This window comes from Hippocampus zosterae, chromosome 13 (genome assembly GCF_025434085.1).
Source record: "Hippocampus zosterae strain Florida chromosome 13, ASM2543408v3, whole genome shotgun sequence".
Lineage (NCBI taxonomy): Eukaryota > Metazoa > Chordata > Actinopteri > Syngnathiformes > Syngnathidae > Hippocampus > Hippocampus zosterae.
This window is the reverse complement of record NC_067463.1, coordinates 6,996,860-7,023,153: the sequence shown is the minus strand read 5'-3', so window position 1 is coordinate 7,023,153 and position 26,294 is coordinate 6,996,860. Positions and strand designations below refer to the sequence as shown.

General features: G+C 43.4%; 1 protein-coding gene across 1 annotated transcript; it reads left to right on the top strand.

Annotated features, from left to right (window-relative positions):
- The first annotated feature begins 8,214 nt into the window (after nt 1-8,214).
- gna12a (guanine nucleotide binding protein (G protein) alpha 12a) lies at nt 8,215-26,023 on the top strand. Its single transcript, XM_052084724.1, has 7 exons — nt 8,215-8,919; nt 15,573-15,791; nt 22,193-22,243; nt 22,329-22,529; nt 23,544-23,750; nt 24,264-25,636; nt 25,705-26,023. Exons 1-6 carry the CDS (start codon nt 8,602-8,604, stop codon nt 24,423-24,425), a joined length of 1,158 nt encoding a protein of 385 aa, XP_051940684.1. The 5' UTR covers nt 8,215-8,601; the 3' UTR covers nt 24,426-25,636; nt 25,705-26,023.
- The last annotated feature ends 271 nt before the right edge of the window (nt 26,024-26,294 follow it).

Genomic DNA, 26,294 nt, shown 5'->3' with positions numbered 1-26,294 from the left:
ATGGAAATGTCAATGAAAACATCTGTTTCTGTAATCCATATGAGCAGCCACATAATTAGGTACACCATCACCCAATCGATTGAGATCCAAATAAAAGAGCCGTATCAAATGCTAAATGGACATTTTGGACACCTTCATATCCACTCAGCAAGGCGACACACAATCATGACATAAATAGAGTCAAAGTTGACACGTCATCAAGATGTTTATGCCGCACTAGACATTTACAGGGTGACATCTGTTCTGTTTGATTTCATTTTTTTACAAGGTCGCGGGCAGCTGTAGCCAAAGCTTACTTTTAGCTAAAGGTGGACCAGTCTTGCGGTAGCACAGATACACTAATTAATTCATTTTTTTGAAGCAGCCCATAAATTCCTCAAATCGAGTTCGGACTCGCACTCGAAATATGTGCTCACTATTTAGGTTCACACAAGCAAACAAGTTCTGAATCAACTTGAATGCGTTACTCATTGCACTTTTTGCCCCAAATGGCATCCCAGTCCAACAAGTGAAGCATACAATTTGAACTAAATGTTAAATGGTAAATGCAGTTCACTTATAGAGCACTTTATCTTCATCATACATTTACAAAGCCGCATTGACTTATCTCGTTCAAATTTAGCGGACTGTAGCTTACGTCGGCGCGTTTGACGCAACGTATCAAACACCAGCAGAAAGGTTTTGCTTTTTACTTTAAAATAGCTGACTTTCACCTCCACTATTGCACACCGTACTGTGAACAACAGCAGAACCGAATGTTTTCTTTTTAATTTGGTCCCATTTTAAATCACTTTCTGTTGTTTTGTACAGGCTTCATCCTAGCTAGCATTAAGCTAGTTCGTCCCGGAAGCCGCTCTGTGGAATGGTTGTAGTGCAGTATGCTCTGTACCTGTATGTGCAAAAATGTCCGTTGTCAAACGAGAGGGAACATTCGTCAGCACCCAACCCCGATATGATGACATGATATGTGATGTAGACCGTAAAAAAAACCTGGAAAAAAAAGTACATGTAATCTGTTGTTTTTTTAACTGTAATGTTGACATTTATTTTTTATTGTATCCTAAATACGACACATGTAATGCTGTGGCCAAAGCAATTTGGCAATTGAGTTATGAGCCTTGCCAATCTCTTATTGTTGAAATGAATATGGCGTGGGAGAAATCTACATCCGACATTTGAAGAGGGAGAGCGGCGAGACGCTTGACGCAAAAAAAGAAAAAGATGGACGCCCTCTGCACCAAGTGAATGAACGAGTTGAAAATAATCAAGACTTCAACACAGAGGCTTGAATGCTCTGATGAAAGAGTGAGCGAAGGACTAATGAAGATTTGAAATGAGGAAGTTCCTGGAAAAACAAGATACCCCCCCCCCGCCTCCATGCACTAATGCCCACACTTTATCATCCCCCGTCCTACTCTCACACCGTAAATACTGCGTTTTTTTTTTATTTAAGGCTTGTACTTTCCCTTATCCCTTCCTAATTTTCTCGAGAAAAGTCACTTTTTATAAACTGTAAATCTGCATGGTGGTAGGCTCATAATCATAATTATACTTCTTTATGAGAGAATTCTGAGGGCTGATTTGACAGCAGTTTTATAAGGTAATATTTCATAGAATTCTCGTAGAACTTTTAGGCTTTTATTAAGCATCTGGGAAGGTAGACGTGCAAGTGTGTGTGTGGGTGGGGGGGTGGTGGTTGAGGTCATTTTTATCCCATTGGCTTTCCTTTTCTACAAATTCATTGTTTGGCTAAATCTAGGCAAACTGGACTATGTTATTTACCTGTGATAATTGGTTTTCCCCAAATGGGAGTTTTCACACACACACACACACACACACACGCACACACGCACACGCACGTACACACGCACGTACACACACACTCACACACACGCACTCACACACACGCACACAAACACACACACGCACTCACACACACGCACACAAACACACACACACACACACGCACACACACACAAAGAATGAGTAATGAATGGTAAAACAACAAAGATGCCATTTCAGATAGTGGCAAAATAAACACACACACAGATGGATGTGTGAATGGAGTGACACACACAAAGTTTATGCCAGGATATAAATATCCGACACAACATAAGGACTAATCAAACACACACATAATGGCTGTCACACAAATCTCGCATGATTTAGTCCCAGGTGTAATTTCACATTATTGGGAGGTGGCTACTCCCTGAAATTAGGTTTTCACAACCTCGACGCCACACTGGTTGTCCAAGTCGCAGTTTGAGCAAAATCTTCCTCAAATATGCTGCGTGAGCAGCACATGACTCGTGAATTCATACAAGCACGAGACATTTTTTTTTCAGTTGGCAGGAATGAATCAATTCTGGGCTTTTCGCTTCACTTTCTCTTTGACTTTTTTCACAGGACTGAAAGCAAAAGGAGCAGCTTAAAAAAAGAGTCAAAATATTTCTCGTAATTGTTTGTCTGTGTACAGTTAATTTTATTTTGGTTAAACGGTTGTTCATACTTTGTGTAATATCTCTGTGGACCGAAAGAGGGAGACACACCGTAGTATGGGACGGTGTACTAATGTACTTACTGAGAAAATATCTTTTTAATATGTTAGAATATCAAGTTAAAGGCTCGAGGGGCTCAACTGGGGCTAAACAGTGCGTGTGTGTGTGTGTGTGTGTGTGTGTGTGTGTGTGTGTGTGTGTGTGTGTGTGTGTGTGTGTGTGTGTGTGTGTGTGCGTGTGTGCGTGTGTGTGTGTGCGTGTGTGTACGTGTGTGTATGTGTGTGCATGCGTGTGTGTAAACTCTTGCTTTGGCATTGTGGACGATGCCGGTTTATACGGACCAGTAAAGAAAGGTGGAAACAAAGATCCCTGTTTTTAAAGGCAATGCGGAAGGGGCTACTGTTTAGTGAACAGCACTTTTCGGTTGCACTGTTCGAACCCTCCTGTATGACAGATGGCCAGAGCTTCTATGCTGCACCCTGTTTCCAAATCTCAGCAGCTATTACTCAAAGCAATCATGGGCCAAAAGTGAGATCCCACACTTTGGCTGCCCCCCCCCCCCCCCCCCCAATGTCAGAGTTAGAGCCAGAAAACACTTTGAATCATGGCGAGTGCTGTGAGGTCACGACGGGCCTTCTGGCCGCCGCACTGCCGCCATTGATATCCCATTTTGAAACGGTCCCACCTCAGCATCCACCGGAGAGCCCATAGTCTATTGTACCCGCAGGCTAAGTTATTATTGTCGCTGCCAATTTTTTACTGTTAAGCTGTGGAGTTGCTGGCAGTGAGGTCAGAGCCCCCCCCCCCCCCACATCAATACTGTACATAGTCTACACATCTTATACGGCCCACAGTTGACCTCAGACACCACAAATGCAGTCACTGGAGAGATGTAATAGAAACAGTTTGAAAAAGAGCAGAAACATCCCAAACAGAAACCAGGAAGGAAAGAATGAAAACACACTTTGCGTCATGCCTAGATATACACTACACGGTTCAAATGACACAATATGGATTTTTTTTTTAATCTCAACAAATATGTATATGTCTCATGGTAGCATGAATTGAAAATAGAAATGTTTATTACAGCTCATTGACGTGTTTGTAAGGTACCGATGCAGGACGGGGGTTCAAATAGCTGAGTTGTTAACGTCAATTTATTCTTATTTGAATGCGTGATGCCAATATGGCGAAGTGAACACACATTACAGACACACAAATGTTGCTACACAAAAAACTACACTAAACACATCCATAAGGGCAGTGCGAAAGGGGTTAATGTTTACAAGCTTGAAGTCGGGTCCGGCTTTTATCGCCTTTCAACGACGGACACCGGTTGCCACCACTACTGGTGCAGAGAGTAATCCATTTACGATTTGCGCAACTTACGATTGTTTGTCATTGTTTACGGGACGGTCGTATTTCGCAAGCTAGGCTGTTTCGGGCTCCATTTATTTCACTAGCCGCTAAGCTCCAGTAAATTATGTCCGGCAAGAGAAGATTCCCTTTGTCCATGCAGAGCTATCAAATCGCAGACTTTTCTTCAACATACAAACATGGGTGTTAATTTCATTTAATTACACTTGTTGAAGTTCAATATGGACTTTTTAATAATCCTGTACTTGAAACGAAATTCTTGTTTTCACTAAGGCGTGTCAGGCTTAGGTAAACTATATTCCAAAATCTCCTTCCATCTCAGAGGTTACATTCCAAACCACCCCGGCACACGCAGGCAAGACCTGAGATTCAATCCCAGGACCTATCAACTGTGAAGTGGACAAGCGAACCGCTATATCACCACGGTGCCCATACGTGGCGGCATGGCTCAGTGGTCAAGTCGTTTCCCAACCCAGACTTTGGTGGTTCCATCCCCCGGCCATTGGGACCATGTTGAAGTGTCCTTGAGCAACATACTCAAGGGAGAAAATGATCCTTAAATGACAGCCCATTTACCATCACAAAAACCTTTCTTTTTTTTAATTCTGAAAATTTGCAACCACAGTATCATCTTTTTTATTGTGTGGTGCCCACTTGTTACTAGGCAGATTTGATCGGGCCCATTCATAACTGGCTCATTGGACAATTTAAGATTAAGATATCCTTTATTTGTCCCACACTGGGGAAATTTACAGCGTCCAGCAGCAAGAATGTAGGTAGAAAGAAGAAAAAAGTTTTTTTTTAAAGAATATATATATATATATTTTTTTTTTTTTAATTGAACTACTGAAATGTATTAACTGTTACATGTTATTTAAATTTATTGAGGCGCGCCTTCATCTATCGGCTGGCCGAGCCGAGCCGATGAATGCCAACCACTCTTCCTTTCTTCCTTGGCTCAGTTTAGCTGACTGTCACATGAATTTAAAAAAGAGACAATTTCTTTTTTAAAACAGTCAAGGTCGTCATATAGAAAAACAAATAAAGGGGAGGCGCAAATGGAACATGTCTGCTGCCAGTCATCCCACTGGCTCTGATCCGTCTGAAGTCCCTCAGTGGAGGGAGCAAGCAGGAAAAATCACGTGGTGGTGCTGATTGGAGGACGGGCCAGTCACTCAAGCCGCTTTGGCATTTTAGTCTGTTTGGTGCCGAAATACCTTCAATCAGACATTAGCCAAACAATAACGATGTTTCATCACGAAGACAGTAAAGAAAATGTACAGGGGGAGGGTCGAGCGGGATAAACATAGTTCAAGTGAAGATGTGTTGTGATGACTTTTTTTTTGTGGGGATGGGGGGGAATGCATGTCTTTAAGGTTCTGCGGTCTCATCTGCGACGCCTCTTCCTCCTCCTTCTTCTCACTACTCGACATGGCCTTCCACGTTCATTAGCATATAAATGACTCATGCAAACACACGCGCGGCATGGCGACACAACCAAGGCATTCACGCTGTCGCCTTGCAAAAGTGAAAGTCGAATATTAGGGTGTGTGTGTGTGTCGGCGCCAGCCTGATGAGAATGCTTTTAGGCTAATTACACAAGAGGATGAGGGTGCTGCTATTTAGGTGAATTTACTTTTGAGCTCAGGTGGACCAACACATACAGATTCACTGTGCAGCGGGAGAGAATGCTATCGTTGTGTGTGCGTGAATGTGTGTGTTTATACGTGCGTGCGTGCCTGTGTGTGTGTGTGCGCGCGCGCGTAAAGAACATGGAGTTCTTTGGTTCGGCACTCGTCCTGGTTAATTAGTGATCTGACTGCCCTCCAAGAATTTTGTAAGAGGCAGAAGAGACAGCGCCTTCCATTTTTTTAAAGCTCCCCTCCCTACCCCACTCCCACCTTACAACTATTCAAATTTTAGCCAACAGCGCCCTCTGTGGCCACGCAGTGAAAAAACACCCAAGTCAGATTAGTCCATAATAGTACAGTATTATTACAATATAATTACAGTTTTTAGGCTCCAGCAGACCCGCAACCCTTGTGAGGATAAAGCAGTTTGGATGGATGAAATCAATCTTAAAATAATATAAAATCTGTATGTATGTATGTATTTATTTGTTAGTTTTTAGGGCAGGCGTGTCAAACTCATATTTGTCGTGGGCAACATTTTAATTACCGGTACTGTTTCCCTCGGAGGGCCATTATGACTGAAACCAAATAAAAACGGTTTCTTCAACTATTGTTTAAGTTACTGTAGTAAGGGGGTTGGTTACAAAAAAATGCTTACAATATGTCTTTTGTTCATTACATATGATAATTTAAAATGCCGTTCGAGATTTTAACAAGCATCATGGAAATTGACATGTTTGATTTGCTTTCGCCGGCCACATAAAATGATGTGGCGGGCCTTGAGTGTGACACCAGTGGTTTAGGGGGAAGAGGCTCTGCATCATTTTTTTTAATGAACACTAAAGCCTACAACTAAACTGTAGTTCAATTGTGTTATCATGGTGGTACTTGTGGTGCTAAATAACATTTGGGTGTTATTTGGTGTCAAAGTTTTGATAACCACTTTTGTAATACACTATATCATATGAACTATTATTATTATTTAAAAAAACATTTTTACAAAATGTTCTCTCTGTCTAATAATGGTGTTGCACATAATGGATGCCTGGCACTCTTCACAGTCCGAAACTCGTTATTCATTTAATGTGCAAACATTGCCGTCACTCTGGTGAAGTCTGTGGCGCAGAGACTTTTGAGTTTGACAATGAAAAACTTTGCACACAAAATCACATGGACCTTGGCTGAGGACACACCACGCATAAACATCCGAGGCATAAAAAAAACTCCAGTAACCTTGTGTTTGCGAGACACTTTTATATTTAATTGGAGACTGTGCTGAGGTCCTCCTTGGCGCCCGATAGTAGCGAGGGTGTCTTTTTCCATTGATTTCATTTCACTCCTCAATTTAAGTCAGTCCTCAACTAAAGCGAGGTTGTTTCACTGGGTTTTTAATTTTATCATCTTTTTTGTGCTTTTTATCGGGATTACACCTTTTGGAAGAGAAAAGGTGTAATCCATTTCATTGGGGGGGGGGGGCTGACGTATAAATGATAGAAAACAGTGACAGTAGAAATTAATCGAGTATCTCTGCCATCAGCTGAATGAATATAAAAGGAAGTCGGTGTTATTGTTAAGACCCACGTTTCCCTGAATGACACATCAAAATATTCAATATTAAATATGAATGCCTGGGATACCATGTTTGTGTCCATGTCAATGATTCATGAACATCCTAGATTGTATTTCTGTGAAAAAGCATAGTAGGAACTCCACAATACCTTTTTATAACTTTAAATGATTTGCATAGAGGGGAAAAGAAGCACACATTGTGAACTTTAGGTCCGTCTTTCCCATCTGCTCATCCATGTATCTAACGTAGTGGTGTCAAACTCATTTTTGGCGGGGTCCACATTTTAGTTACCGTTTCAATTGGAGGGCCGTTATGACTGAAACCATATAGAGAAGTCAAGAATAACTGTTGATTTAACTCTGTTTAAGTGACTATCATGAGGTGTTTAGTAACAAAAACATGCTTAGAATATATCTCTTATTTTTTATATGTGAGAATAAAAAAAATTGGGAGACATTTTAGGAAGGATCATGGAAGTTGACGTGTTTGAGCTGCTTTCGCGGGCCACGTAAATGATGTGGCAGGCCGGATCTGGCCCCGGACCTTGAGTTTGACACCTGTGATGTAACGGTTACCCAAGGTTCCCAAATTAGTTCTCACTGAGGGCCAAAATTATCTCAAGGTTGCCAAATTGCGGGCAAACTTGTCTGGTTTGCCTAATTGAGTATAGTGGACCCCAGCTATTCATGTGGAATAAGCAGACCCACAATGAGTGGAAATCTGTATATAATTGATGCCCATTGAAATCCATTTGGAAATAAAAACTTTTTTAAACCACTCAAGATTCTTCCCCGGCAAATCTGATCTTTTCCACCCAAAACGGACTTTGCTCTCAAAACAAAACAAAACAACAACAACAAAAGGAAAATCTTGTGGGGGGCGGGGGGGGGGGGGTTCTGCGGGTGCCGAACCGCGAGGTTGCAATGTTCTACGTTGAGGTCCTGCTCATGGTCTTTGGGTCATCCCATAGTCGAGTGGCTGGTAAAGCGGGTGCGGGCGCCCCTCGGTGGAAACTACCGGTAACGCTCTTCCGAGCAGCGGCTGGGCCGTCCCATCACCCCCCCCCCCCCCCCTCCCCTCCCTTCCCCTTGAGGAGTCGCTCCCTCCCGGTCGCGACCCAAGTTCACCACAGCTGGTGAAAGTTTGGGAGTGCTCTCGCCGTGTAGTTGGAGGGTACGACGATCTTTTTTTTTTTTACACGATCTGCCTTGTTGTTTGACTTTGGTGGAAATGAAGTGGATTTAACTCATAATTTTGGACATATTCAAAATATAGTTTCAATCGCGTTGTTTCGATTTTATTTTAAGTTTTCACGGCGCGCTGCAACCAAGACTCGCCCTGTCTGCGGGTTCCCGACCATGACGACAACCTTTCCCGATCGCTTTGAGTTTGGAAATTAGCCATTCATCGCCCCCCCCCCCCCCCCAAAAAAAAAAGACGGTTTGAATTAAATGTAGGTCTAAAAAGTGGAAGCGGGGGGCTTATGATGAACTTTGGTCCGCTGAGGGTCTGCTGAAAGCAAATAATGTCGGCAGTGGTTCGCACTCTTCGCCGTTGTCTGCTGCCGGCTGAGGCGAGCCGGGAGGCGGGCGGCAGCAAGGAGAACAGCCGGGGAAGGAACGCCGGCCAGGAACGTGAGGCTCGTCGGAGGAGCCGGGAAATAGACGCCATGCTCGCCCGGGAGAAGAGAGCCGTGAGGCGGCTCGTGAAAATCCTGCTGCTCGGGGCCGGAGAGAGCGGGAAGTCGACTTTTCTCAAGCAGATGCGCATCATTAACGGACAAGAGTTTGACAAGAAAGCACTTTTGGACTTCAGGGACACTATTTATGAAAACATACTTAAGGTAAGTCACTTGGAAAGTTGATGCAACTCCAAAGTACTAACTCCTCTATTGAAGTCTTGCGTCAAAATCACATGAACAGCTATTTTGATTTACAAAAAGCGCATATCAGAGCAAAGTGGATTTTTTTAAGAAAAGCTTTATATAAAATTCACGTATGAATGTATCTATAAAATTGTCAAGAATTACAATATCTTTTCGTCCCGCTGTTGACATCCTCCCACAATAGAAGGGTTTGTTGACACAGTGCATATTTTTATCCCGGTGTGTGTGTGTGTGTCCATGTGTGTAAATGTGCCTTTGTTTGCTGCTGTAGCCGGGCCTCCTTCACTCGCTAACAATACCAGACTATTCCTGAGGGATGAGAACATCCGCTCAGCCCACACTGGGATAGTAAGGGGCTCCAGTTCGACCAGCGAAGCTGTACAATGGCCCTCCAACTTGCCGTCATTCTCTCGGGCAATCCTCTTAAAAATCACTTGGAAAAAAAACAAGCGGAGAATAACCGCAATACTGTACACCCAATGGTGAAATAGGGGTGAAGTATTGCCCCTGAATGTGATGTCATCATACTGGTCCAAAGACTAAAAGTTATTTCATGTTGTATCGATTTGAACTTTATGTCGTTGTAATCTAAAGTGACATGCTAATGACTGGTTTAGAACAGCTCAAGACAAAAACAACTACCGAATAAGAAGCGCTACCTGTCCATGGCCTCAAGGGGGACTCTTTTTATGCCACGGGTCACCAACTCCAGCCCTCAAGGGCCCCCAGGCCTGTATGTTTTCAACATCTCCCCCCTCCAGCATAGCTGATTCAAATGATCAGAATCATTATCAGGCCTCTGCATGGCTTGATGATGATCTGATCATTTGACTGAGGTGTGTTGGAGGTGGGAAACATCGAAAACACACAGGATAGTGGCCCTCAAGGACCAGAGATTGTGACCCCTGTTTGACACCATTCCACGAACAGCCAGATCAGGATTTACCTTTAGACGTTGAGTCTCTTCGTCGTGGTTGGAACATGAGGGACTTCAATTTGATTTTGTATCTTTAAGGGCTGCTATTACACTTGCTACAGTTTAGATGTTGTTGTTTTTTGCCTTGCTATCTTAATCTCAAATTCCAGAAGCTTTCCAGTCATCTGGCTGGCCTTGGAATCGACTCTTTCACTTTCAGTTCTCCCCTTGTGGATACCGCGTTGACAAAAGGGGCCTTTTCCTTTACAACACACATCCTGCCTCATTTTTTTACAGCTATTGTCAGAGCCACATTTTGTCAACTTACCGTATTTTCACGACTATTCGACGCATCGTACTAATGGCCGCAGTCTCATTAATGCGTGACATTTCTGTATTTTACACATACACAGGACGCATCGTACGAATAGCCGCAGTTTTACAGTGGTAAAACATACGCCAGCTTAAACATACGGCATGCATGCGCGCACTCTAACACGTTAGCTTGAAGCATACGGTAGCATGCCAAAACATACAAATAAGATAAAAACACGTTTTTAAAAAGGCAACGAAAGCAGAACTGAGTTCGGGTGTATTTTATTTAGCCATCGTACAATGTTCTCACGTTTTTCGATCAATCATCACCTAGAAATCCATCAAAGTCCTCATCCTCTGTATCAGAAGCAGAGGACTGCACATCTCAGTTGTCATTGAATGCATCACATGCTAGTGTGAGTTGCTACGCATTGCCGAGCGGAAAGAAGGAGCAGCAACAGCAAAGTCAACATTTCTCTCGTGTGAAGTTTTTCCACATTTGAAAGTAAAGAACAGAGCGAAACATGGTGGCAGCGCGTGTGTGTGTAGAAAGAATTGAACAATTGTGCAAGTACCGTAATCCATCAAAAACGCCGCGTTCCCTCTCGTTGTTGCGTATTGTGGCGTAACTCGCCAAGCGCTGCCTCTCACTCTTTGTAAAGTTGTGTTTGCCACCGATCATCCATTGTTCCCATGCCGTTTGCAACTTTACTTTGAACGCCCGGTTGATGCCGATGTCCAGCGGTTGGAGTTCTTTAGTCAAGCCTCCGGGAATAACGGCAAGCTCAGAGTTCATTTGCTTGACTTGTTTTTTTTCACCGCTGCTGTGAGATGGGCACGCATGCCAAAAGCATAACCGATGGCTTTAAGTTTGAACTGAGCTTCGTAGGCGTGTCTTTTTGTCGAATTTATTTTCAGGGGCTCTTAGAAACCAAAACCGGAGTTGTTTTGCAACAATGCACATTGCCACACGCTATACAAGTGTTGGTACTGGCTTGAGGCGTCCACTTACACGCCCACCCTTCACCATTGGCGGACTAGCTTGTCTGTCCTCTCTCTCCCTCTCTCTCTCTCTCTCTCCCTCTCCATATATGTATGTATACACGCCCACCCTTCCCTGATTGGCCGACTTCTTTCACAGTCACTTCCGCCTTTTCTCTATATAAACAGCGTGTCGGCAGTCAGTCAGATTTTGGAACTCAGCGCATATAAAGGACGCTCCGCACCATAAGGCGTACTGTCCATTTTGGAGAAAATTTAAGACTTTTAATGGCGCCTTATAGTCGTGAAAATACGGTATGTCTAGACGAGTCAAACAGAACCTGTTTGTCATGAGACAGGACAATTGCCTTATTTGCTGGAAATATCAGAAAGGGGCAATAGATAGTGACAAATTCTGCTCATTGTTGATTCATTAAGTCCTCGAGCAGTCGAGAGACACCCATCGATTCATTTCGAGTTTGCCGTCTGAACAAGACCGACATGACGTCAGCTATCGAAAAGTTGAGGTGCAATCACTCGTTGGTTCAACTCGTCCGACGCAGCGTTATTCTGCTCCAGACTGGTAGTTTGAAAACAAAGTGTAATTAATTCAGTCCGATGGATAGCATTTTTACACACAAGATAAACTTTTAAGTTTTTAGACACAGACAGATGTTTGCAATGGTCTGATGGACCGTTTTCTATCAAAGGGTGGCATAAACGAGCAAAAGGGCGGATTCACTTTTACGATGTTTGGCAGCCACTAGTGTTGAAGATTTTAGAGCACCATATGGAGAAAAAAAAGTCTCGATATATTTGGCAAGAAGAAACATGATGCCGAAGTAGATTTTTAGAACGTTATCTGGGCCTAAAGGGAGATTATGAGCCAGCGGAATACCTCTTTGCTGTCGGAGATAGAAAACAGAGACGCATCCAAAGCAAACACAGTCTCAGTCTTCGCAAAGCAGGCAATTAAAACAAAAAAAAGAGAGATGTATGGGGGTGGGGGGGTGAAAAAAAGGGAAAGATTACAGTGAGGCTGACAAGCTGCTCTTCCTCCTGCCATGTAAAACATCCAATAAAATAAGCAACGTTTACACGAGCCAGGTCCATTTCTAACTTGAGATTCCAAATAACTGCAATCTGTTGCTTTGCATTTTTGCTGTTTTGTCACCACAGGCTTTCAAAAACCCCAAAGTAAATAATTTGTGTCAAACAGTAAATGAATTGAACGTGCAGAGACAAATTGAAAACATTGCAAAGACGCCATGTGGCGTCATACGCAAATTTCATTCCGTGGTAGGACAAGGGATGTGACTCAAAGCGTACTCATGGTTTTATTTTTATTTATTTATTTGTTACATATTTGTCAGTGTACTGCCCGCTGTGTGTCATCCAAAGTGTTAGACACGGCTGTCTTTGCGGTAAACACCAGTTCAGCCACGGGGCGTCTGTGTTTGTTTAAGTTTTTGTCCATCTTGCACACGCTACTTAGTCACCGAGGTCACCAAGGGCCATCGGAGTCAGATTGAACACATACACAACAATTCCTGCAAACCGCAACATCTCGGAGGGGTGGGGTTGGGGAGTGTATTCGGAAGCGGTTTCCAAATGAGTCTGTTTTTTCCCTTCTGGTCATGTTTTAGGCTGCTTAAATGCCATGATTCATGAATCAGCAGAACAAATTAATATTACCGGTCGTCAATCCCAGATGTCGTTTGCGTCTAAGTGACTAAACCTTAACAAACACATACTCTGTGAACTTTTATTGAGCGGTTCCTAAAACTCAAAAATCAAAACTTGGCACTCTCCGTTTCAAAATGGTGCAAGTGAACGCAAATGTTGCCAATATAAAGATTTAATATGCTGTGTACATTTGGTCTGCCGGTATTTGATATACTTATTGCTGTTAGTGTTAATAACTTAGTTTGGCATCCCTAAAATAAGTCATTTCATTCATTTTATAGTGTTTGAACTAATCTGTCGTTTAATTGGGTATTGCAATTTTTTTCAACATTTTGCAACAAAATCTGTTCCTTTCATTAATTTTGATGTCGACCATTCTCGAAATGGGAGTCTTCACAAAGGTACGTTGTTATAAAAAGTATTGAATATCTCAAAGGCTTTTTATGCTTTGTTAATGTCAAAAGGCTGAGCGCAGTGTTGTCCTGAAGACTGTTCACCTATTCCCTGGGGTTGCACTACTCTTAACACTTATTAACTAACCTGCTAATTTGCTGTTAATGGTTGTTTTACTCTCTGCTACAACGTGGGTCCAGCTAGACGACCTGTTAAACGTGCACTGTATCACCAAAGCACAATTTTTGGTGTTTTGCTAAGATTTCAAATTAGCATCTCGGTGAGCATGGCTACTCCATCGTTTGTTTTTCTCTTCTCTTGTTTGATTTGTCGTATGTTTAGCTACTCCCCGTCCTCCTTTAGTGGTCACTAATACTTGTTAGAAGTGCAGTTTATTTTCCTGCTGTGGAGTTGAGGATGATTGACTTAAAGGAGTGTCTGTAGACAGTGTTTTAGCTATGCTAGCTTGCCTGCCCCACGTCATTGCTTAGCATCTAACATTCCCCCTGTAGTTTGTGAGCAGCTGGCAAGGTAGGCACGATGGTTCAACGTGGAATCACCATTTTTCTAAGCAGCTTCGAGCTGGTAACACAAACAAAAATACTTTTGTTGAAATTGCCAGCTAAATGAATAGCTGATTAAATTGCTGAAAGTGTGGTGGTAGACTATAGTTCATGCTTCCCACATCATCACTTTGGTGGTACTTGTTTTCAAATGATTTGACAGGATTGTTGGGCTGCCTGTTTTTGCGGGCATAGCTATCAAAAGTTGTCAAACTTCTCTTGTCAACGGAGCTTAATCTTCAGAAGATAACATCAAGTCATGACTGACCGTCAGATGCACGGTTCGCTGCACGTACGGTCATTGTTTACTGGCAATTACTTTCTGTTTATTTCTTCTATCGTTAACTGGCAGATTCTGTTTATGTCAACGTGCAAACCAAAATAAAAGGAACAGCTGGACTCTAATTGGCTGATGTTTTTGGATTCGATTGGTTAAACTTTATTGTCAAATGTACTGTATGTGTAACATACAGCACAGATTAAATTTCTTCCCTCTCAACATAAAACAAGTTTCCGCTGTGTCTGCGCGAGTAAATACGCTTACAGTTTGTAGCTGTGGGAGATTGTGGGGCAAGTAAATTACTTGACGGTCGGGAAAAAAAATTCCCAAAAAGGAGTATATATAGCAACTGAGAAAAACATGGTCAGACGCTAACTGTATGTACATGCTAACTGCGAACAAAACTCGACATGGTTTGATTGAAATTATTGTTTGATCATTGCATACAACTATCAATAGTAACTTGTTTGTTGGCGCCATCAGTGTTATTTAGAGACCAGTCAAGTGCCTGATTTGATGACGCTGTGACAAGATATACACTGTTGATTACAAGGCAGTGTGGCATCCAAATGATGTTCATTAAAAGGTTGCTTGTTAACGATAAGACACCAAGGGTTTGTGTCGGTTTGTTTGATCCCTTTGAGGAGACCTCCCACACACACTCACAAAAAAAAAACAAAAAAACCCTCAGAAGGCTACATGAATGCACCAGTGTTTGTGTTACTTCTCAAGTGGGTATCTTATCTTCTCAAGTAAAAGGTCATCTTAGAAGTGTAACCTTGAATACAGGACTTGTATATTGAAATTGGGGGGGGGGGGGGGCGGGTGCTGGAGCCTATCCCAGCCGTCTTCGGGCAGTAGGCGGGGGACAACCTGTACTGGTTGCCACCCAATCGCAGGGTACACAGAGACAAACAACCATCCGCGCTCACACTCACACCTAGGGACAATTTCGAGTGTTCAATCAGCCTGCTACGCATGTTTTTGGAATGTGGGTGGAAACCGGAGTGCGCAGAGAGAACCCACGGAGGCCCGGGGAGAACATGCAAACTCCAAACGGGGAGGCTGGAGCTGGAATTGAACCCGGTACCTCTGCACTGTGAAGTTGACATGTTAACCACTGGACCAACGGGCCACCGTCAGAAATAGTCAATTAAGTTTAAATTAGCAATCCAGAAAATGCACAAATGTATTATGAATCAGTTACTGTTCTGTAACTGGAACAAAAAATAGGCAAAAATGTTCAGGCGGGCAGACACAAAACACAAAGATAATCAATCATTCGGCTTTCATGGAGGATGGCAGAAATCAGAATGTTTACAGTTGAGCGGGTGGCAATTCATATGATTTTGGACATTTTTTAAAAACCAAACAAGGTCCGTAAACCATTCATTGATGATCAAAATAGTTGTTGATTTATTTGCTAATCAATTGTTAGTTATTTTATTTATTTATTTAACTCCTGTTGTCCCCTCAGGGCATGCGCGTATTGGTGGATGCCCGTGACAAGCTTGGCATCAGCTGGCACAGCTGCGAGAACGAAAAGGAAGGCATGCTGGTGATGTCGTGGGAGAGACGGGCTGGCGCCGTGGGCATCGAGCCCGACGAGTTCCAGCTGTACGTGATGGCACTGAGCGCGCTGTGGGCCGACGCCGGCATCCAGCAGGCCTACGCCAGGCGCTCCGAGTTCCAGCTGGTGAGTCGTATAATGGTCAGCTGTCTATGGGAGCAGCGCCGCCTGTCACTGCAGGGTGGCGGTCATCTAGTTGTTGTTTAACACGATCGTTCATGCTGCCATCCAGTGAACAACCGCGACAAAATACGATGATTTTCATGTATATTGATCGTAAACGTGTCCAACACTTACGAAAGCAAATCCGTATGTGTTTGGTCAACACAGAATTGGGCCGAGTCAGAACTCCGTGACTGGCGTGAAACGAAAACACAGCCAATCAGCAAATGGCCTGAAGCTCAATCTATGTTTTCTCTAACTTCTCAGCAAACTATTTTTTTTGTCAATTAATATCACACAAACAAACCCGGTGTCAAAACTAATAAAACTAACTTAATTAAAAAAAAAGTTAAAAGGAAATAAAATCCAACCACATATAAAAATCCGATATAATTACAACCCTGCTCTCTACAAAATAGAATGTATGATAAATTTCAGTTTGTGGTTAAAAAAAACGAAAATAAAATAAATATAAAGGACCACATCAAAGTTTAAGCACCCACTGAAAGCTTTTTCGTCTCTTGATAGCAAACAACTTGAGACTGAATGAACCTCAACTTGTGGTTTCCAGACACCCGTCTTCAAGAAGCAATTAATCCGCAATCAATTTCATGCCATCTGTCAAAACGTATCCAAGAATGCCTTTGTCGACCTTACGTTCAGTCGTGCTGGAACAGAAACGGGTCTTCCCCAAACTCTCCCCACTAAGTTGGAAGCATACATCTGTTCAAAGGAGAGGATAAAGAAACAGGGGTCTGTCTACTTAAGAGCGACGACTTGTCTGTTTTTCCAGTCGGATAATCATTTCTCCCACCGTCTCCCACCCTCTCATGTCTGAGGAAGAAAAGGGGCGTCCACAAACTGCCATTTTATGTTCGCGTGGAAAAAAAAACAGAAGAGCTGCAGAAGCACTTTGCTCAGCAAGTTAACGTACTGTCAATGCCAACAAATCCTCTGTGATGGACCAGCCAGATGCTTGACGACAAGCAAAAGGTTGAGTTTCACGGAAGGATCACAGACTGTATTGTTCTCTCCGCTCCACCAGCCACCCGTTTTAGCTGCCGCTGCACTTTTTATTTCCCCGCCAGTTGGTCTTTCTGTGACACGGAAGCGAAGCCCTTGGCTGAAACGCTCGACCTTTTACCTTCTTACGCATCTATCAGTGACAAGACAATCTCGAGTGAGTCGGTCGGTCACTTCCGCGTCGCCCTCGCAAACCGTACGTGCGCGAGACGCTTTATGTCACGCCGCCTCGGCTTATCTGGAGCGCCACGCTGATACGGCCTGTATGCTGCAGCTGCGCAGGCCTGCAGCCATCTTTTTTTTTTTTTTTTTAACGAGCTGAAAGTCAAATAACATGTTAAAGAAATTTACAAAAACGTAGCTTTCATGAAATATAGGTTACGTTTTCATATCTTCAACAGTCATTGAGATAAGCTAACGTAAAGTGGCAGATTTATGAAATACCCTTGATGTAGAAACAAATTACCAAAATTACTTAATGAAGGGTCTTTTAAAAAAAACAGTGCTTCCACATCCAACAGTCACCCATCTTTCCTGCTTTCCTGCTTTCCTGGCTGCTTGAGAGCTACCTGGGGAATTTTAGGCGCTAAGCTAACTTTCCCCACCAGCTACATGCTGCGGCTTGCTAGCTAGCACGGCTAAACGCTGTGATCGACTCTGAACAGCGAAGTAGCAGGTAGATTATTAAGTGTCGACCGTAAAGAGTGAAAATAACACCACCACACAGCTAAGACCCATCTCTGATCACTGGAAATGATTTTTTGAGAGGCACACTGTTGCCACGAAGCACAGGTGTCATGGCCCTGGGGCCAGATCTGGCCCGCCGCATCATTTTATGTGGCCTGCGAAAGCAGATCATACATGATGCTTGCTAAAAATCGCGCCAAATTTCAAATTCTCATTTGTACCAAATCGCAGACATTGTAAGAGTTTTCTTGACAGTCACCAAAACCCAAACAGCTGTTGGAACATTGCCAACCGCCGGTCTTGAATGCGGCAATGCAGTCCATTCTCTATGACTTCTGTAATTCCTGTGACAATTTTCGTAAAGAACTAAAGAATCATCTTTATTGTCATGGGTACATGCGTATTTATGAAATTTTGTCTTCCGCATTTGCCCCAGGCACGGTAATGAACACAGCAAACACACAGATATTAGAGCAAAGGTGGACAAACTACGGCACGCGGGCCGAATCCGGCCCGTTTGTCTTTTTAATCCGGCCCGCCGAAGGTTGGTCCACAATTAAGGTGTGATGTGAATGATTCCATTCATTTCAATTGGACTTGTATTGACAGGCAATTTCACCGCCAGGTGGCGCATTGACTTGAAGTTGCAGAGCGGGGGGGGGGGGGGGGTCTGGGACCTCTGTATCGCTCTACTTCTACTGGTCTGATCATAACCCATCTGTAGCAATGCACAAGATAAAATAGGTCATCAACAACACTGTTGTCATTTAAAAAAAAGTATATTCATACAGTTTGATATGGACTGTCAACAAATGCAGTGTTTTTTTATGTACCATAGCTCGTGCTGACCTGGTCCTTCTGTCAAATTTTAAAAGTCAATGCGGCCCCGAGCCAAAAAGTTTGCCCACCCCTGGTTTAGAGACTCAGCGTCATGCTGAGCCGAAGCTGGGGGAGATTGGTCCGGTACCACATCCTCTCGAGGGCTGTCTGTCCACAACTGCTGAAGCTGACAGGTTATTTTTTGCCCACAATCTTTTGCTGGGCCTTTGTGGTCATTTTTAAAATAACGACAGATTAGCCTTTTCGGTTGCTTGTTTGTACTTTGTATGAAAGTGGTGCTTTAAAGACAGAAATCACAAAATATTAGCATTCCGGTGGAAACGCTGAAAAAGTCTCAACTCCTCACCCCGCAAAAATTAAAAATAAAAAAATAGAGAAGTTGTACTGCAAGGGTGTCTTGTTTCTTTTGTAACGTAAGATGAAACTGGTAGTAGCATGCACGATTGCCAGCCGTGATTGTTTTTCACAGCAGGTCGAATGTTTTGATTTTGGCTAGATTACTGGTTTGCGTGTGCCCCACTTGAGACATTTTATCAAGTGGAAAAACTTTGTCAGGTCGACTGAAAAGAATTTCAGTCATGCAAGATAATTATTATCGTCATTCAGAGACATCCGATAATTGGGCTTTTGCTGACTTTGATCGGAATGCGGGGAATCTGGCTCACATTCAGCCAATTATTTGGTATATGTGTACCCTGCTTAATATTCATGCCATGCTAGTAATTGCCGATGCCCCTCGAATGAATTCCAGTTTGTTCTACCACTCCCAATTTTCCTTCTCAACAAAATATCCTTCCAGTAAAAGACAAAATGATGTCTCATGATGTCTGATACATGTTGGTCAAATACATTTTTTTGCGGTCATTTCTTGCTCAACAGACAACGTATCATTGTTGCAGTGAGGACCTTTCACAATTTTAAACGTCATCTAATCCAAGATAAGAACAGGAGACCGCCAAGGTCATACCAGGGCATGTTTTTCACCCGCTTTCAACTCTTGCCGTTTTTCTCTGCTTCCTGACACAATGAATTGACAATGCAGTTTGCAACAGATTTCTAAAGTCATAATGAATGTGCGCCAAGAATTACACCCACCCCCACACTGCCTCTCTCTCTCGCTCCTCTCCCGCAGAGACTTTTTTTTTTGGTCGGCTTTTCCCAGGCTCGGCTGGACCCAAGCCACAGGCAGACACCGCAGAGAGGGAGGGAAGAGAGAAGGAAACTTTCAAAAAGAAGGCAAGGGAGAAGTCGAGGAGGGACAGGGGGGGTTGAGGAAAAACAAACCCGTGCATGCATTTTGTTTACTTGCAGGCCTTACTTGCACACCCTGATAACACCCCTAGCTTGATATTGCGACCAAGCACCTTTGACTGACACTTAAGTCCTGTTGGGACTCAAAATATACGATGTTGTCTTTTCAGCGAGCCTTGTGCAAGTGTGTTTGTGTCTGCGCCTTCGACAGATGTACGTACAAAGGCAGCATACACTCACACAAACACACACACACACACACACACACATAATGGTTGACTGCTGTGGTGTCACTGTATCCTGTCCCGGCGACATGAGGCACGGTTTTAAACAAACATGGGAAGACGAGAATCGCTGGGGCCGGTGGGAAAGTGGATGACGCAAAATTCAGAGCCAACTTGACAGACGCGCAGAGTACGCGCTGTACAGTACAGGGACCTTGAACACATTGGATGTATACGGCGTGGTCCTACTGGGAACAGTTTTGATCTTTTTTGCAGATAGGCTTCATGGCAGCATGAAGAAGGGGAAAAAAATGTATCGGCAGACAGGAATCAGTCCACTTCCAATTGCCTCGATGAGTAGGGCTGCTCTTCTTTAATTGAATAATCGACGCTTGATTCCATTGATTCATCGAGTGATGGATGTCAAATGTGTTTGCGTTTAACGCAATAATACATCTGAGGTAGCGGTACAGTCGGAAGACGCTTCAACATACCCCGTTTAGGTTTTCACCCGTATCATGCTCACATTCCAAAATCCTGATTTCACATCATTCATTTTCCAATTTTGCTTACGACGAAGACCTTTACAACATAAATGTCATTGTAGCGACCAGATTTTCCCCACGCGGAAGTGAAGAAGGCCTTGGTGATAACGAACCGTGGGAAAGCTAACTGGAGGTTTTTGCTTCAATCAAGTCACTAATCTGCGCATACGTGCCACGGAAGCATTCCACTCACGCTACTCAACCGCACGCACTCACACACAAAACTCCATTCTCCTATTGATTGATAACACTGTGGCAAAACCGATTCAATGTTTCACTTTGTAGACGTGAATTTAACCCTTTCACGCACAAATAATATTAACCGGTAACCTGATAAGCCGTCCACTGTCGTAACCGCTGTCCCTGAAAGGGTTAAATCAGATTATCATGTCACCACTGCATCATTCATGAGGACGCGTAATTTCTGCTGATGTGTGGCTGTGGAAGCGAGTGTGTGTTTGTATATCCCTTCATCTCCGGGAATTCCCCTCTCCGTCCGCCATCCCCCGCCCCACCCGTCCATGTCCTGCTCATTCGCCAATCGGAGCTTTGCGGCTTTGTGTGTTTTCTACTAGTGTGACATTGCAGTTCAGCGGCGGGGTCAGGGGGCATGTGCGAGGCATCTAAAGTGACTTTGTATCGCAGTTGTCGGACTGACTCCATCCCCCATGTCTCTCGTCACTGTTTTTACACGCGCAGCTGTTTCCTGTAGCGTGTGCGTGTGTGTGTGATTGAGAACGCAAGGAAGGACGAGATGTTCAGTTTCATCCCAAAGAATATCGAATCTAATACAGTAATCCCTCGTTTATCGCGGTTAATGGGGACCAAAACCACCCACGATAAACAAAAATCCGCGAAGTAGCGTCCAATTAACATAAACAGGTAAAAATATATATATATATATTTTTTTTTTATAGTCCGCAAACACGAGAAGCTGCAAAACAACAGCGAGTCACATAGAGCAACATATACAGTACTGTATGTACTCCATGTATATGGAAATAAATAAAAAACTAACTTCTTTCAATTCCGTTTTTGGTTTGACGCAGCCAAGTGTTAGTTGGCCCCAAAAAATGACCTTGAGTATGACACTTGTGTTTTAGCAGCTTTGTCCAAATTAGTTCTATTCGTAAGCAAGAATCACGGACGAGTGGTTCTCAATTTTTTTACACCAATCACTGTTTAAAAAATAATAATAAATCACACGCACAACCTAGCGGTTGCTTTCTGGTGATCACCACCACTAAAATCCAGTCATTTCGTCATTTTTTTTAGTTCTAAATGTACATGTACATGTAATATTACTGTAAGACTCTGTAACATTGTGCACAGTTTAAAATGAATATGATGCTTAAATTTAGGAAATCCCTGCACTTAAAAAAAAAAAGATTCATCCAAGATGAATTGCGCACACCATCTCTGACACAGCGTACGTACGGTAGGAAAAGCACATTAACCTGTTTTGCAATCAACAACATCAACTGGATTATTCATCAAAGTTTTGCTCTTATGCTTTAGGCTCGCACCAAAATAAATGCAAATAAAGTGTGAATGAAGATGAATGACAATTTATCGAGTTTGAAAATTGCGTTCTGACCACGTCGCAAAGTCGATTTGAATTTGTCGAATCGTTCAGCCCCGAGTACTTAAGAGTAGGCGGTGATTCTTTTGTGTACCACGAAAGGGAGCACGGCTAACTTTTGAGAACACCCATACCGAGACTGATGCGCTAAACGTGTTTGAGAGCCGAATGAGGCATCTTACATTGCATTTTTTCCCCTTCTCTCGTCTGCAGAGTGAGTCAGTGAAATACTTCCTGGATAACTTGGAGCGTATCGGTCAGCTGGTGAGTCACATGGACGTTCAGCGGCGGCAACTGAGAGGTTGGCTGTCAGAATCAACTCATGCCAATTTCCTTCTTTTACCCTCAGAGCTACATCCCAAGCAGGCAGGACATTCTCTTCGCCCGCAAGGCCACCAAAGGCATCGTCGAGCACGACTTTGTCATCAAGAAGATTCCCTTCAAGATGGTGGACGTGGGCGGGCAGAGATCGCAGAGGCAGAAGTGGTTCCAGTGCTTCGACGGAATCACCTCCATCCTCTTCATGGTGTCGTCTTCCGAGTACGACCAGGTACCAGACACCGAGCTCACGTAACACCCCCCCCCCCCCCCCCCCCCGCGAAGCAGACAGCGGGCGCCTTCATCTTCGCCGCGTGTCCTTTCCGAAAAACCACAAAATTGACAAAGGACATCTGAGGTTGTGGAAGCACAAGCCTCTCTTTGTCAGTCGCCTTGAGCAAATGCGAGTGTGGCCTCAGCGCCGACTCCTTTTCCAATAAGCAGTCATATGACAAAGACTGATTCCTTCATCGCTGTGCAGTCGAGCTCCACTCTTATATTTTTCGGGGCCGGCTCACGAATCATGAAATTCCTTGTAGAACTGTGACATCCATTGAAATACTGTACATCGGGGGGCATATGAATCACAAAGTGTCGACACCCGAGTTATACGGTGATTCCTAAGCAGGTTGCCGTGACACAAATGAGCCAATTTCCTTTTACTTTGTATGAAAATGTTTAGTTATTAAATGCTGATTACAGCAGATTACGAAATTTGGAGGAATAAAATTCCAGTAACTGATTCATCATCCGATTGATTTAAAATATATATCTTCAATGCTTCGACCATCAAAGTTATGAATTACAGGCCGACAATAATTTGTCCTTTAATATTTTTTTAACCTTAGAACCGCAAAAAATCGTCAAAAAGGGGCACTTTTTTTGTGTGGACAATATTTGCGGGGGGGGGGGCAATATCTGAATGTCAAAGGAGTCATTTATATTTCAACGGGTAAGCTGAAGAAAGGAGGAAAAAAAGTGGCCAATTTTTGGCCTTTTTTTTTTCCCCGTCATCGAAACTGTTGAAACATAAATGAGTCCGTCTTCTTTTGAACAGACACTTCACACATCAGAGGCTGAAATCATCATTTGTGCCATTTGCCTTTTTTGGCAGTTGATCCGCCTTGATGAAATGACTACGAAGGGCTGACGAGATCGGGTTCGCGCTTCACCTTTTGCCACCGGCGGTACTCGTGACATCACAGCGACGTCGTCTCGAGACTAAACGGCTGCGCGTTGATTGCAGGTCCTGATGGAGGACCGCCGCACCAACCGCCTGGTGGAGAGCATGAACATCTTTGAGACCATCGTCAACAACAAGCTCTTCCTTAACCTCTCCATCATCCTCTTCCTCAACAAGACCGACCTGCTGGTGGACAAGATCCGGACCGTCGACATCCGCAAGAACTTTCCCGAGTTCAGGGGAGACCCGTGCAGGCTGGAGGACGTGCAGGTACTGACACTCCTCCGAGTGGAACGTTGTCCCATCACATGATTGAAAAATGGGGGCCGATCACAATTTTTTTTTAAACTGATCGATATCAGCAAATTGTTGAATACTTTAAAGTCGATTTAATGATGCTACTATTCTATATATATTTTTAATGTACAATATTTTAGAGTGACATTTGAAAATAAATATTGGGGCCCGGGGGATTGATTCGTCAAGTCAAGTCAACAGTATTTATAGAGCACTTTCAAACAGCCATCGCTGCATACAAAGTGCTGTACATGGAGCGATTTAACATACACAATAAACAGTAAGCCGAATCGGTAATAAAGGCGGTAGAAAGCACCAAACAGTAAAATCAAGAACAAATCAAAGTCATGCTGAGTCGAACGCCAAAGAATACAAGAGAGTTTTGAGGAGGGCTTTAAAGATGGGCAGCTTTTTTAGGCAGATTTGACCTAAACCAATCTCGTCACAATACACTCACTCTTTTTCCACGATGTCTCGTCCCCGCAGGCGTTTCTGGTGCAGTCGTTCAGCCGAAAGCGGAGAAACCGAGGCAAGCCGCTGTTCCACCACTTCACCACCGCCGTGGACACCGAAAACATCCGCTTTGTCTTCCACGCCGTCAAGGATACCATCCTGCAAGAGAACCTCAAGGACATCATGCTGCAGTAACACTCAAAGCATTCTTGACTCTTAGGGGCGGAGGCGAGGGGGAACCTGTGGACGCCCGACGGGACCGGGCTGTTTTAACAGCGACTTGGAAAGGAATCTAATGGACCCGCTGCGTGGTTCGAACGCAACCTGTGGAGCCGTGACCCAACCCATCTGATACATTCCAATGCGTACAGTATCAGTCAGCGTGTATTGGAGTCACATTCTTGCCTTTCGAACAACACAAGCACTCAAAGTGTGTGTGTTTAGTTTAGTTTAGTTTTTTAAATAGATCTCTAAAGGACTGCTGACAACACAGTCACTAAATCAAGTCAGGAGACGAAATGGGAGGGAGTGGGGAGGGAGGGGGTCCGCATGACCCAGGGTTGGTGCCATTGAGGTCATATGCGGCATTATGTGATGAGCTTGCTCAAGTGTCCTGTCGGTGAACTTGGAGCCAGAGAGGAGGTGATGATATTGATCTCGCGTCAGTATGTCTTCTCGCGTGGATTTGTTCATTTGTCCAGTCACTCATGCATACTAGTGGGGCAAACTGCATGTTCATAGTACTAAAAGTGACTTCAAATTATACCACTGAACAACTGGTGCTTCACTAGTAGTACTACAGCAGTTGCAGTAAGTACTGCAGTTTTACCTCACTGGTAAACTGAATTTGTCCTCCGGGTATGCCCAAGTTGTCCCTGTTAGTGTACATAAACGTCAAAAATGGGGAATGATTTTGAAAAATACAGTAATTATTATAATTTTAAAATATGTAAAAAAAAAAAAGTCATGTTGGGATACTTTTACTCGAGTTTAAAAAAGAGACAATTCACATGATCTTTTTTTTCCTGCGTAATGCATTTTGTTGAGGTATCAGATCGAGAGTTGGTACCGGTAGAAACTCTTTAAAAAAAAAATGTGACTCAAAACATCTCGAAACCAGACTGCCGTACAACTCCCAAAAATTTTAAGAGCAAATTAAAACATCGAACAGACACATGTTCCTAATAAATAAGAAAACATGTCAGACGTTTTGTATGGCCACTCATAAGAAAAAGGTCCCAACACCGCCAGCTCCAAAGAGTTAATGAGCACTTCCACATGTTTTTAATACGGTGCAGTGTTACAGCTGTCTAATTTATCTGTTTGGAATTGAACCGATGCCCCTTTGTTCCTGCTCATATTTCCTGTATATACAAGAGTGTTCAAATGTCTGCCACTGTGTGTGTGTGTGTGTGTGTGTGTGTGTGTGTGTGTGTGTGTGTGTGTGTGTGTGTGTGTGTGTGTGTGTGTGGAGAAAAAAATACCACTCTGTAACAGCAGCACTGTAAATGCACAACTAACCCACTTGGCACACCATTGTTTTTGAAAAATTAAGGTGTAAATAGATATCGTCACAGCACTGGATACATGCTGAGACAACAACAAAGGACAAAACTGTGGCGTGAAGGAAAACGAAAAAAGGATGGAAAACAGGACAGAGGACAGAATAGAGGCTCGCTAAAGTCTTGGTGCCGTTCTCTTGTTTTGACCTTCTGCTTTTGTTTTGTTTTTTCTTTCTCTGTGCCTTTATTGGCTCTGTGTTTTGGGGTGAAATACACTGTCGTTTACCCAGAGGCTGTTTAACTCTTCATTTGTTTGTGAGTGTGTGTGGCAAAGCAAGAGTGCGCCACCATCAGCATTGTGCTCGCAAAGAAAGATCAGCACCCAGGGAGTGACAGCACAATTTTAACTCAAGAAGTCCACTCAAATATTTGGTCTCCTTGGCAGAGACCTCCCCAAGGCTCACTAATCCCACTTGGGCTCAGTGCCAAATTGTCACGTGTTCTTTATCCACTGCGTAAAATGACTAAAATGAGTGCCATAGGCTACTGGCAGAGAGAATTT

Coding starts and splice junctions, on each gene's coding strand:
- gna12a (XM_052084724.1), top strand. CDS start 8,602: ATGTCGGCAGTGGTTCGCACTCTTCGCCGTTGTCTGCTGCCGGCTGAG. Junction 8,920..15,572: donor TTTATGAAAACATACTTAAG/GTAAGTCACTTG, acceptor TTGTCCCCTCAG/GGCATGCGCGTATTGGTGGA. Junction 22,530..23,543: donor CGTCTTCCGAGTACGACCAG/GTACCAGACACC, acceptor CGTTGATTGCAG/GTCCTGATGGAGGACCGCCG.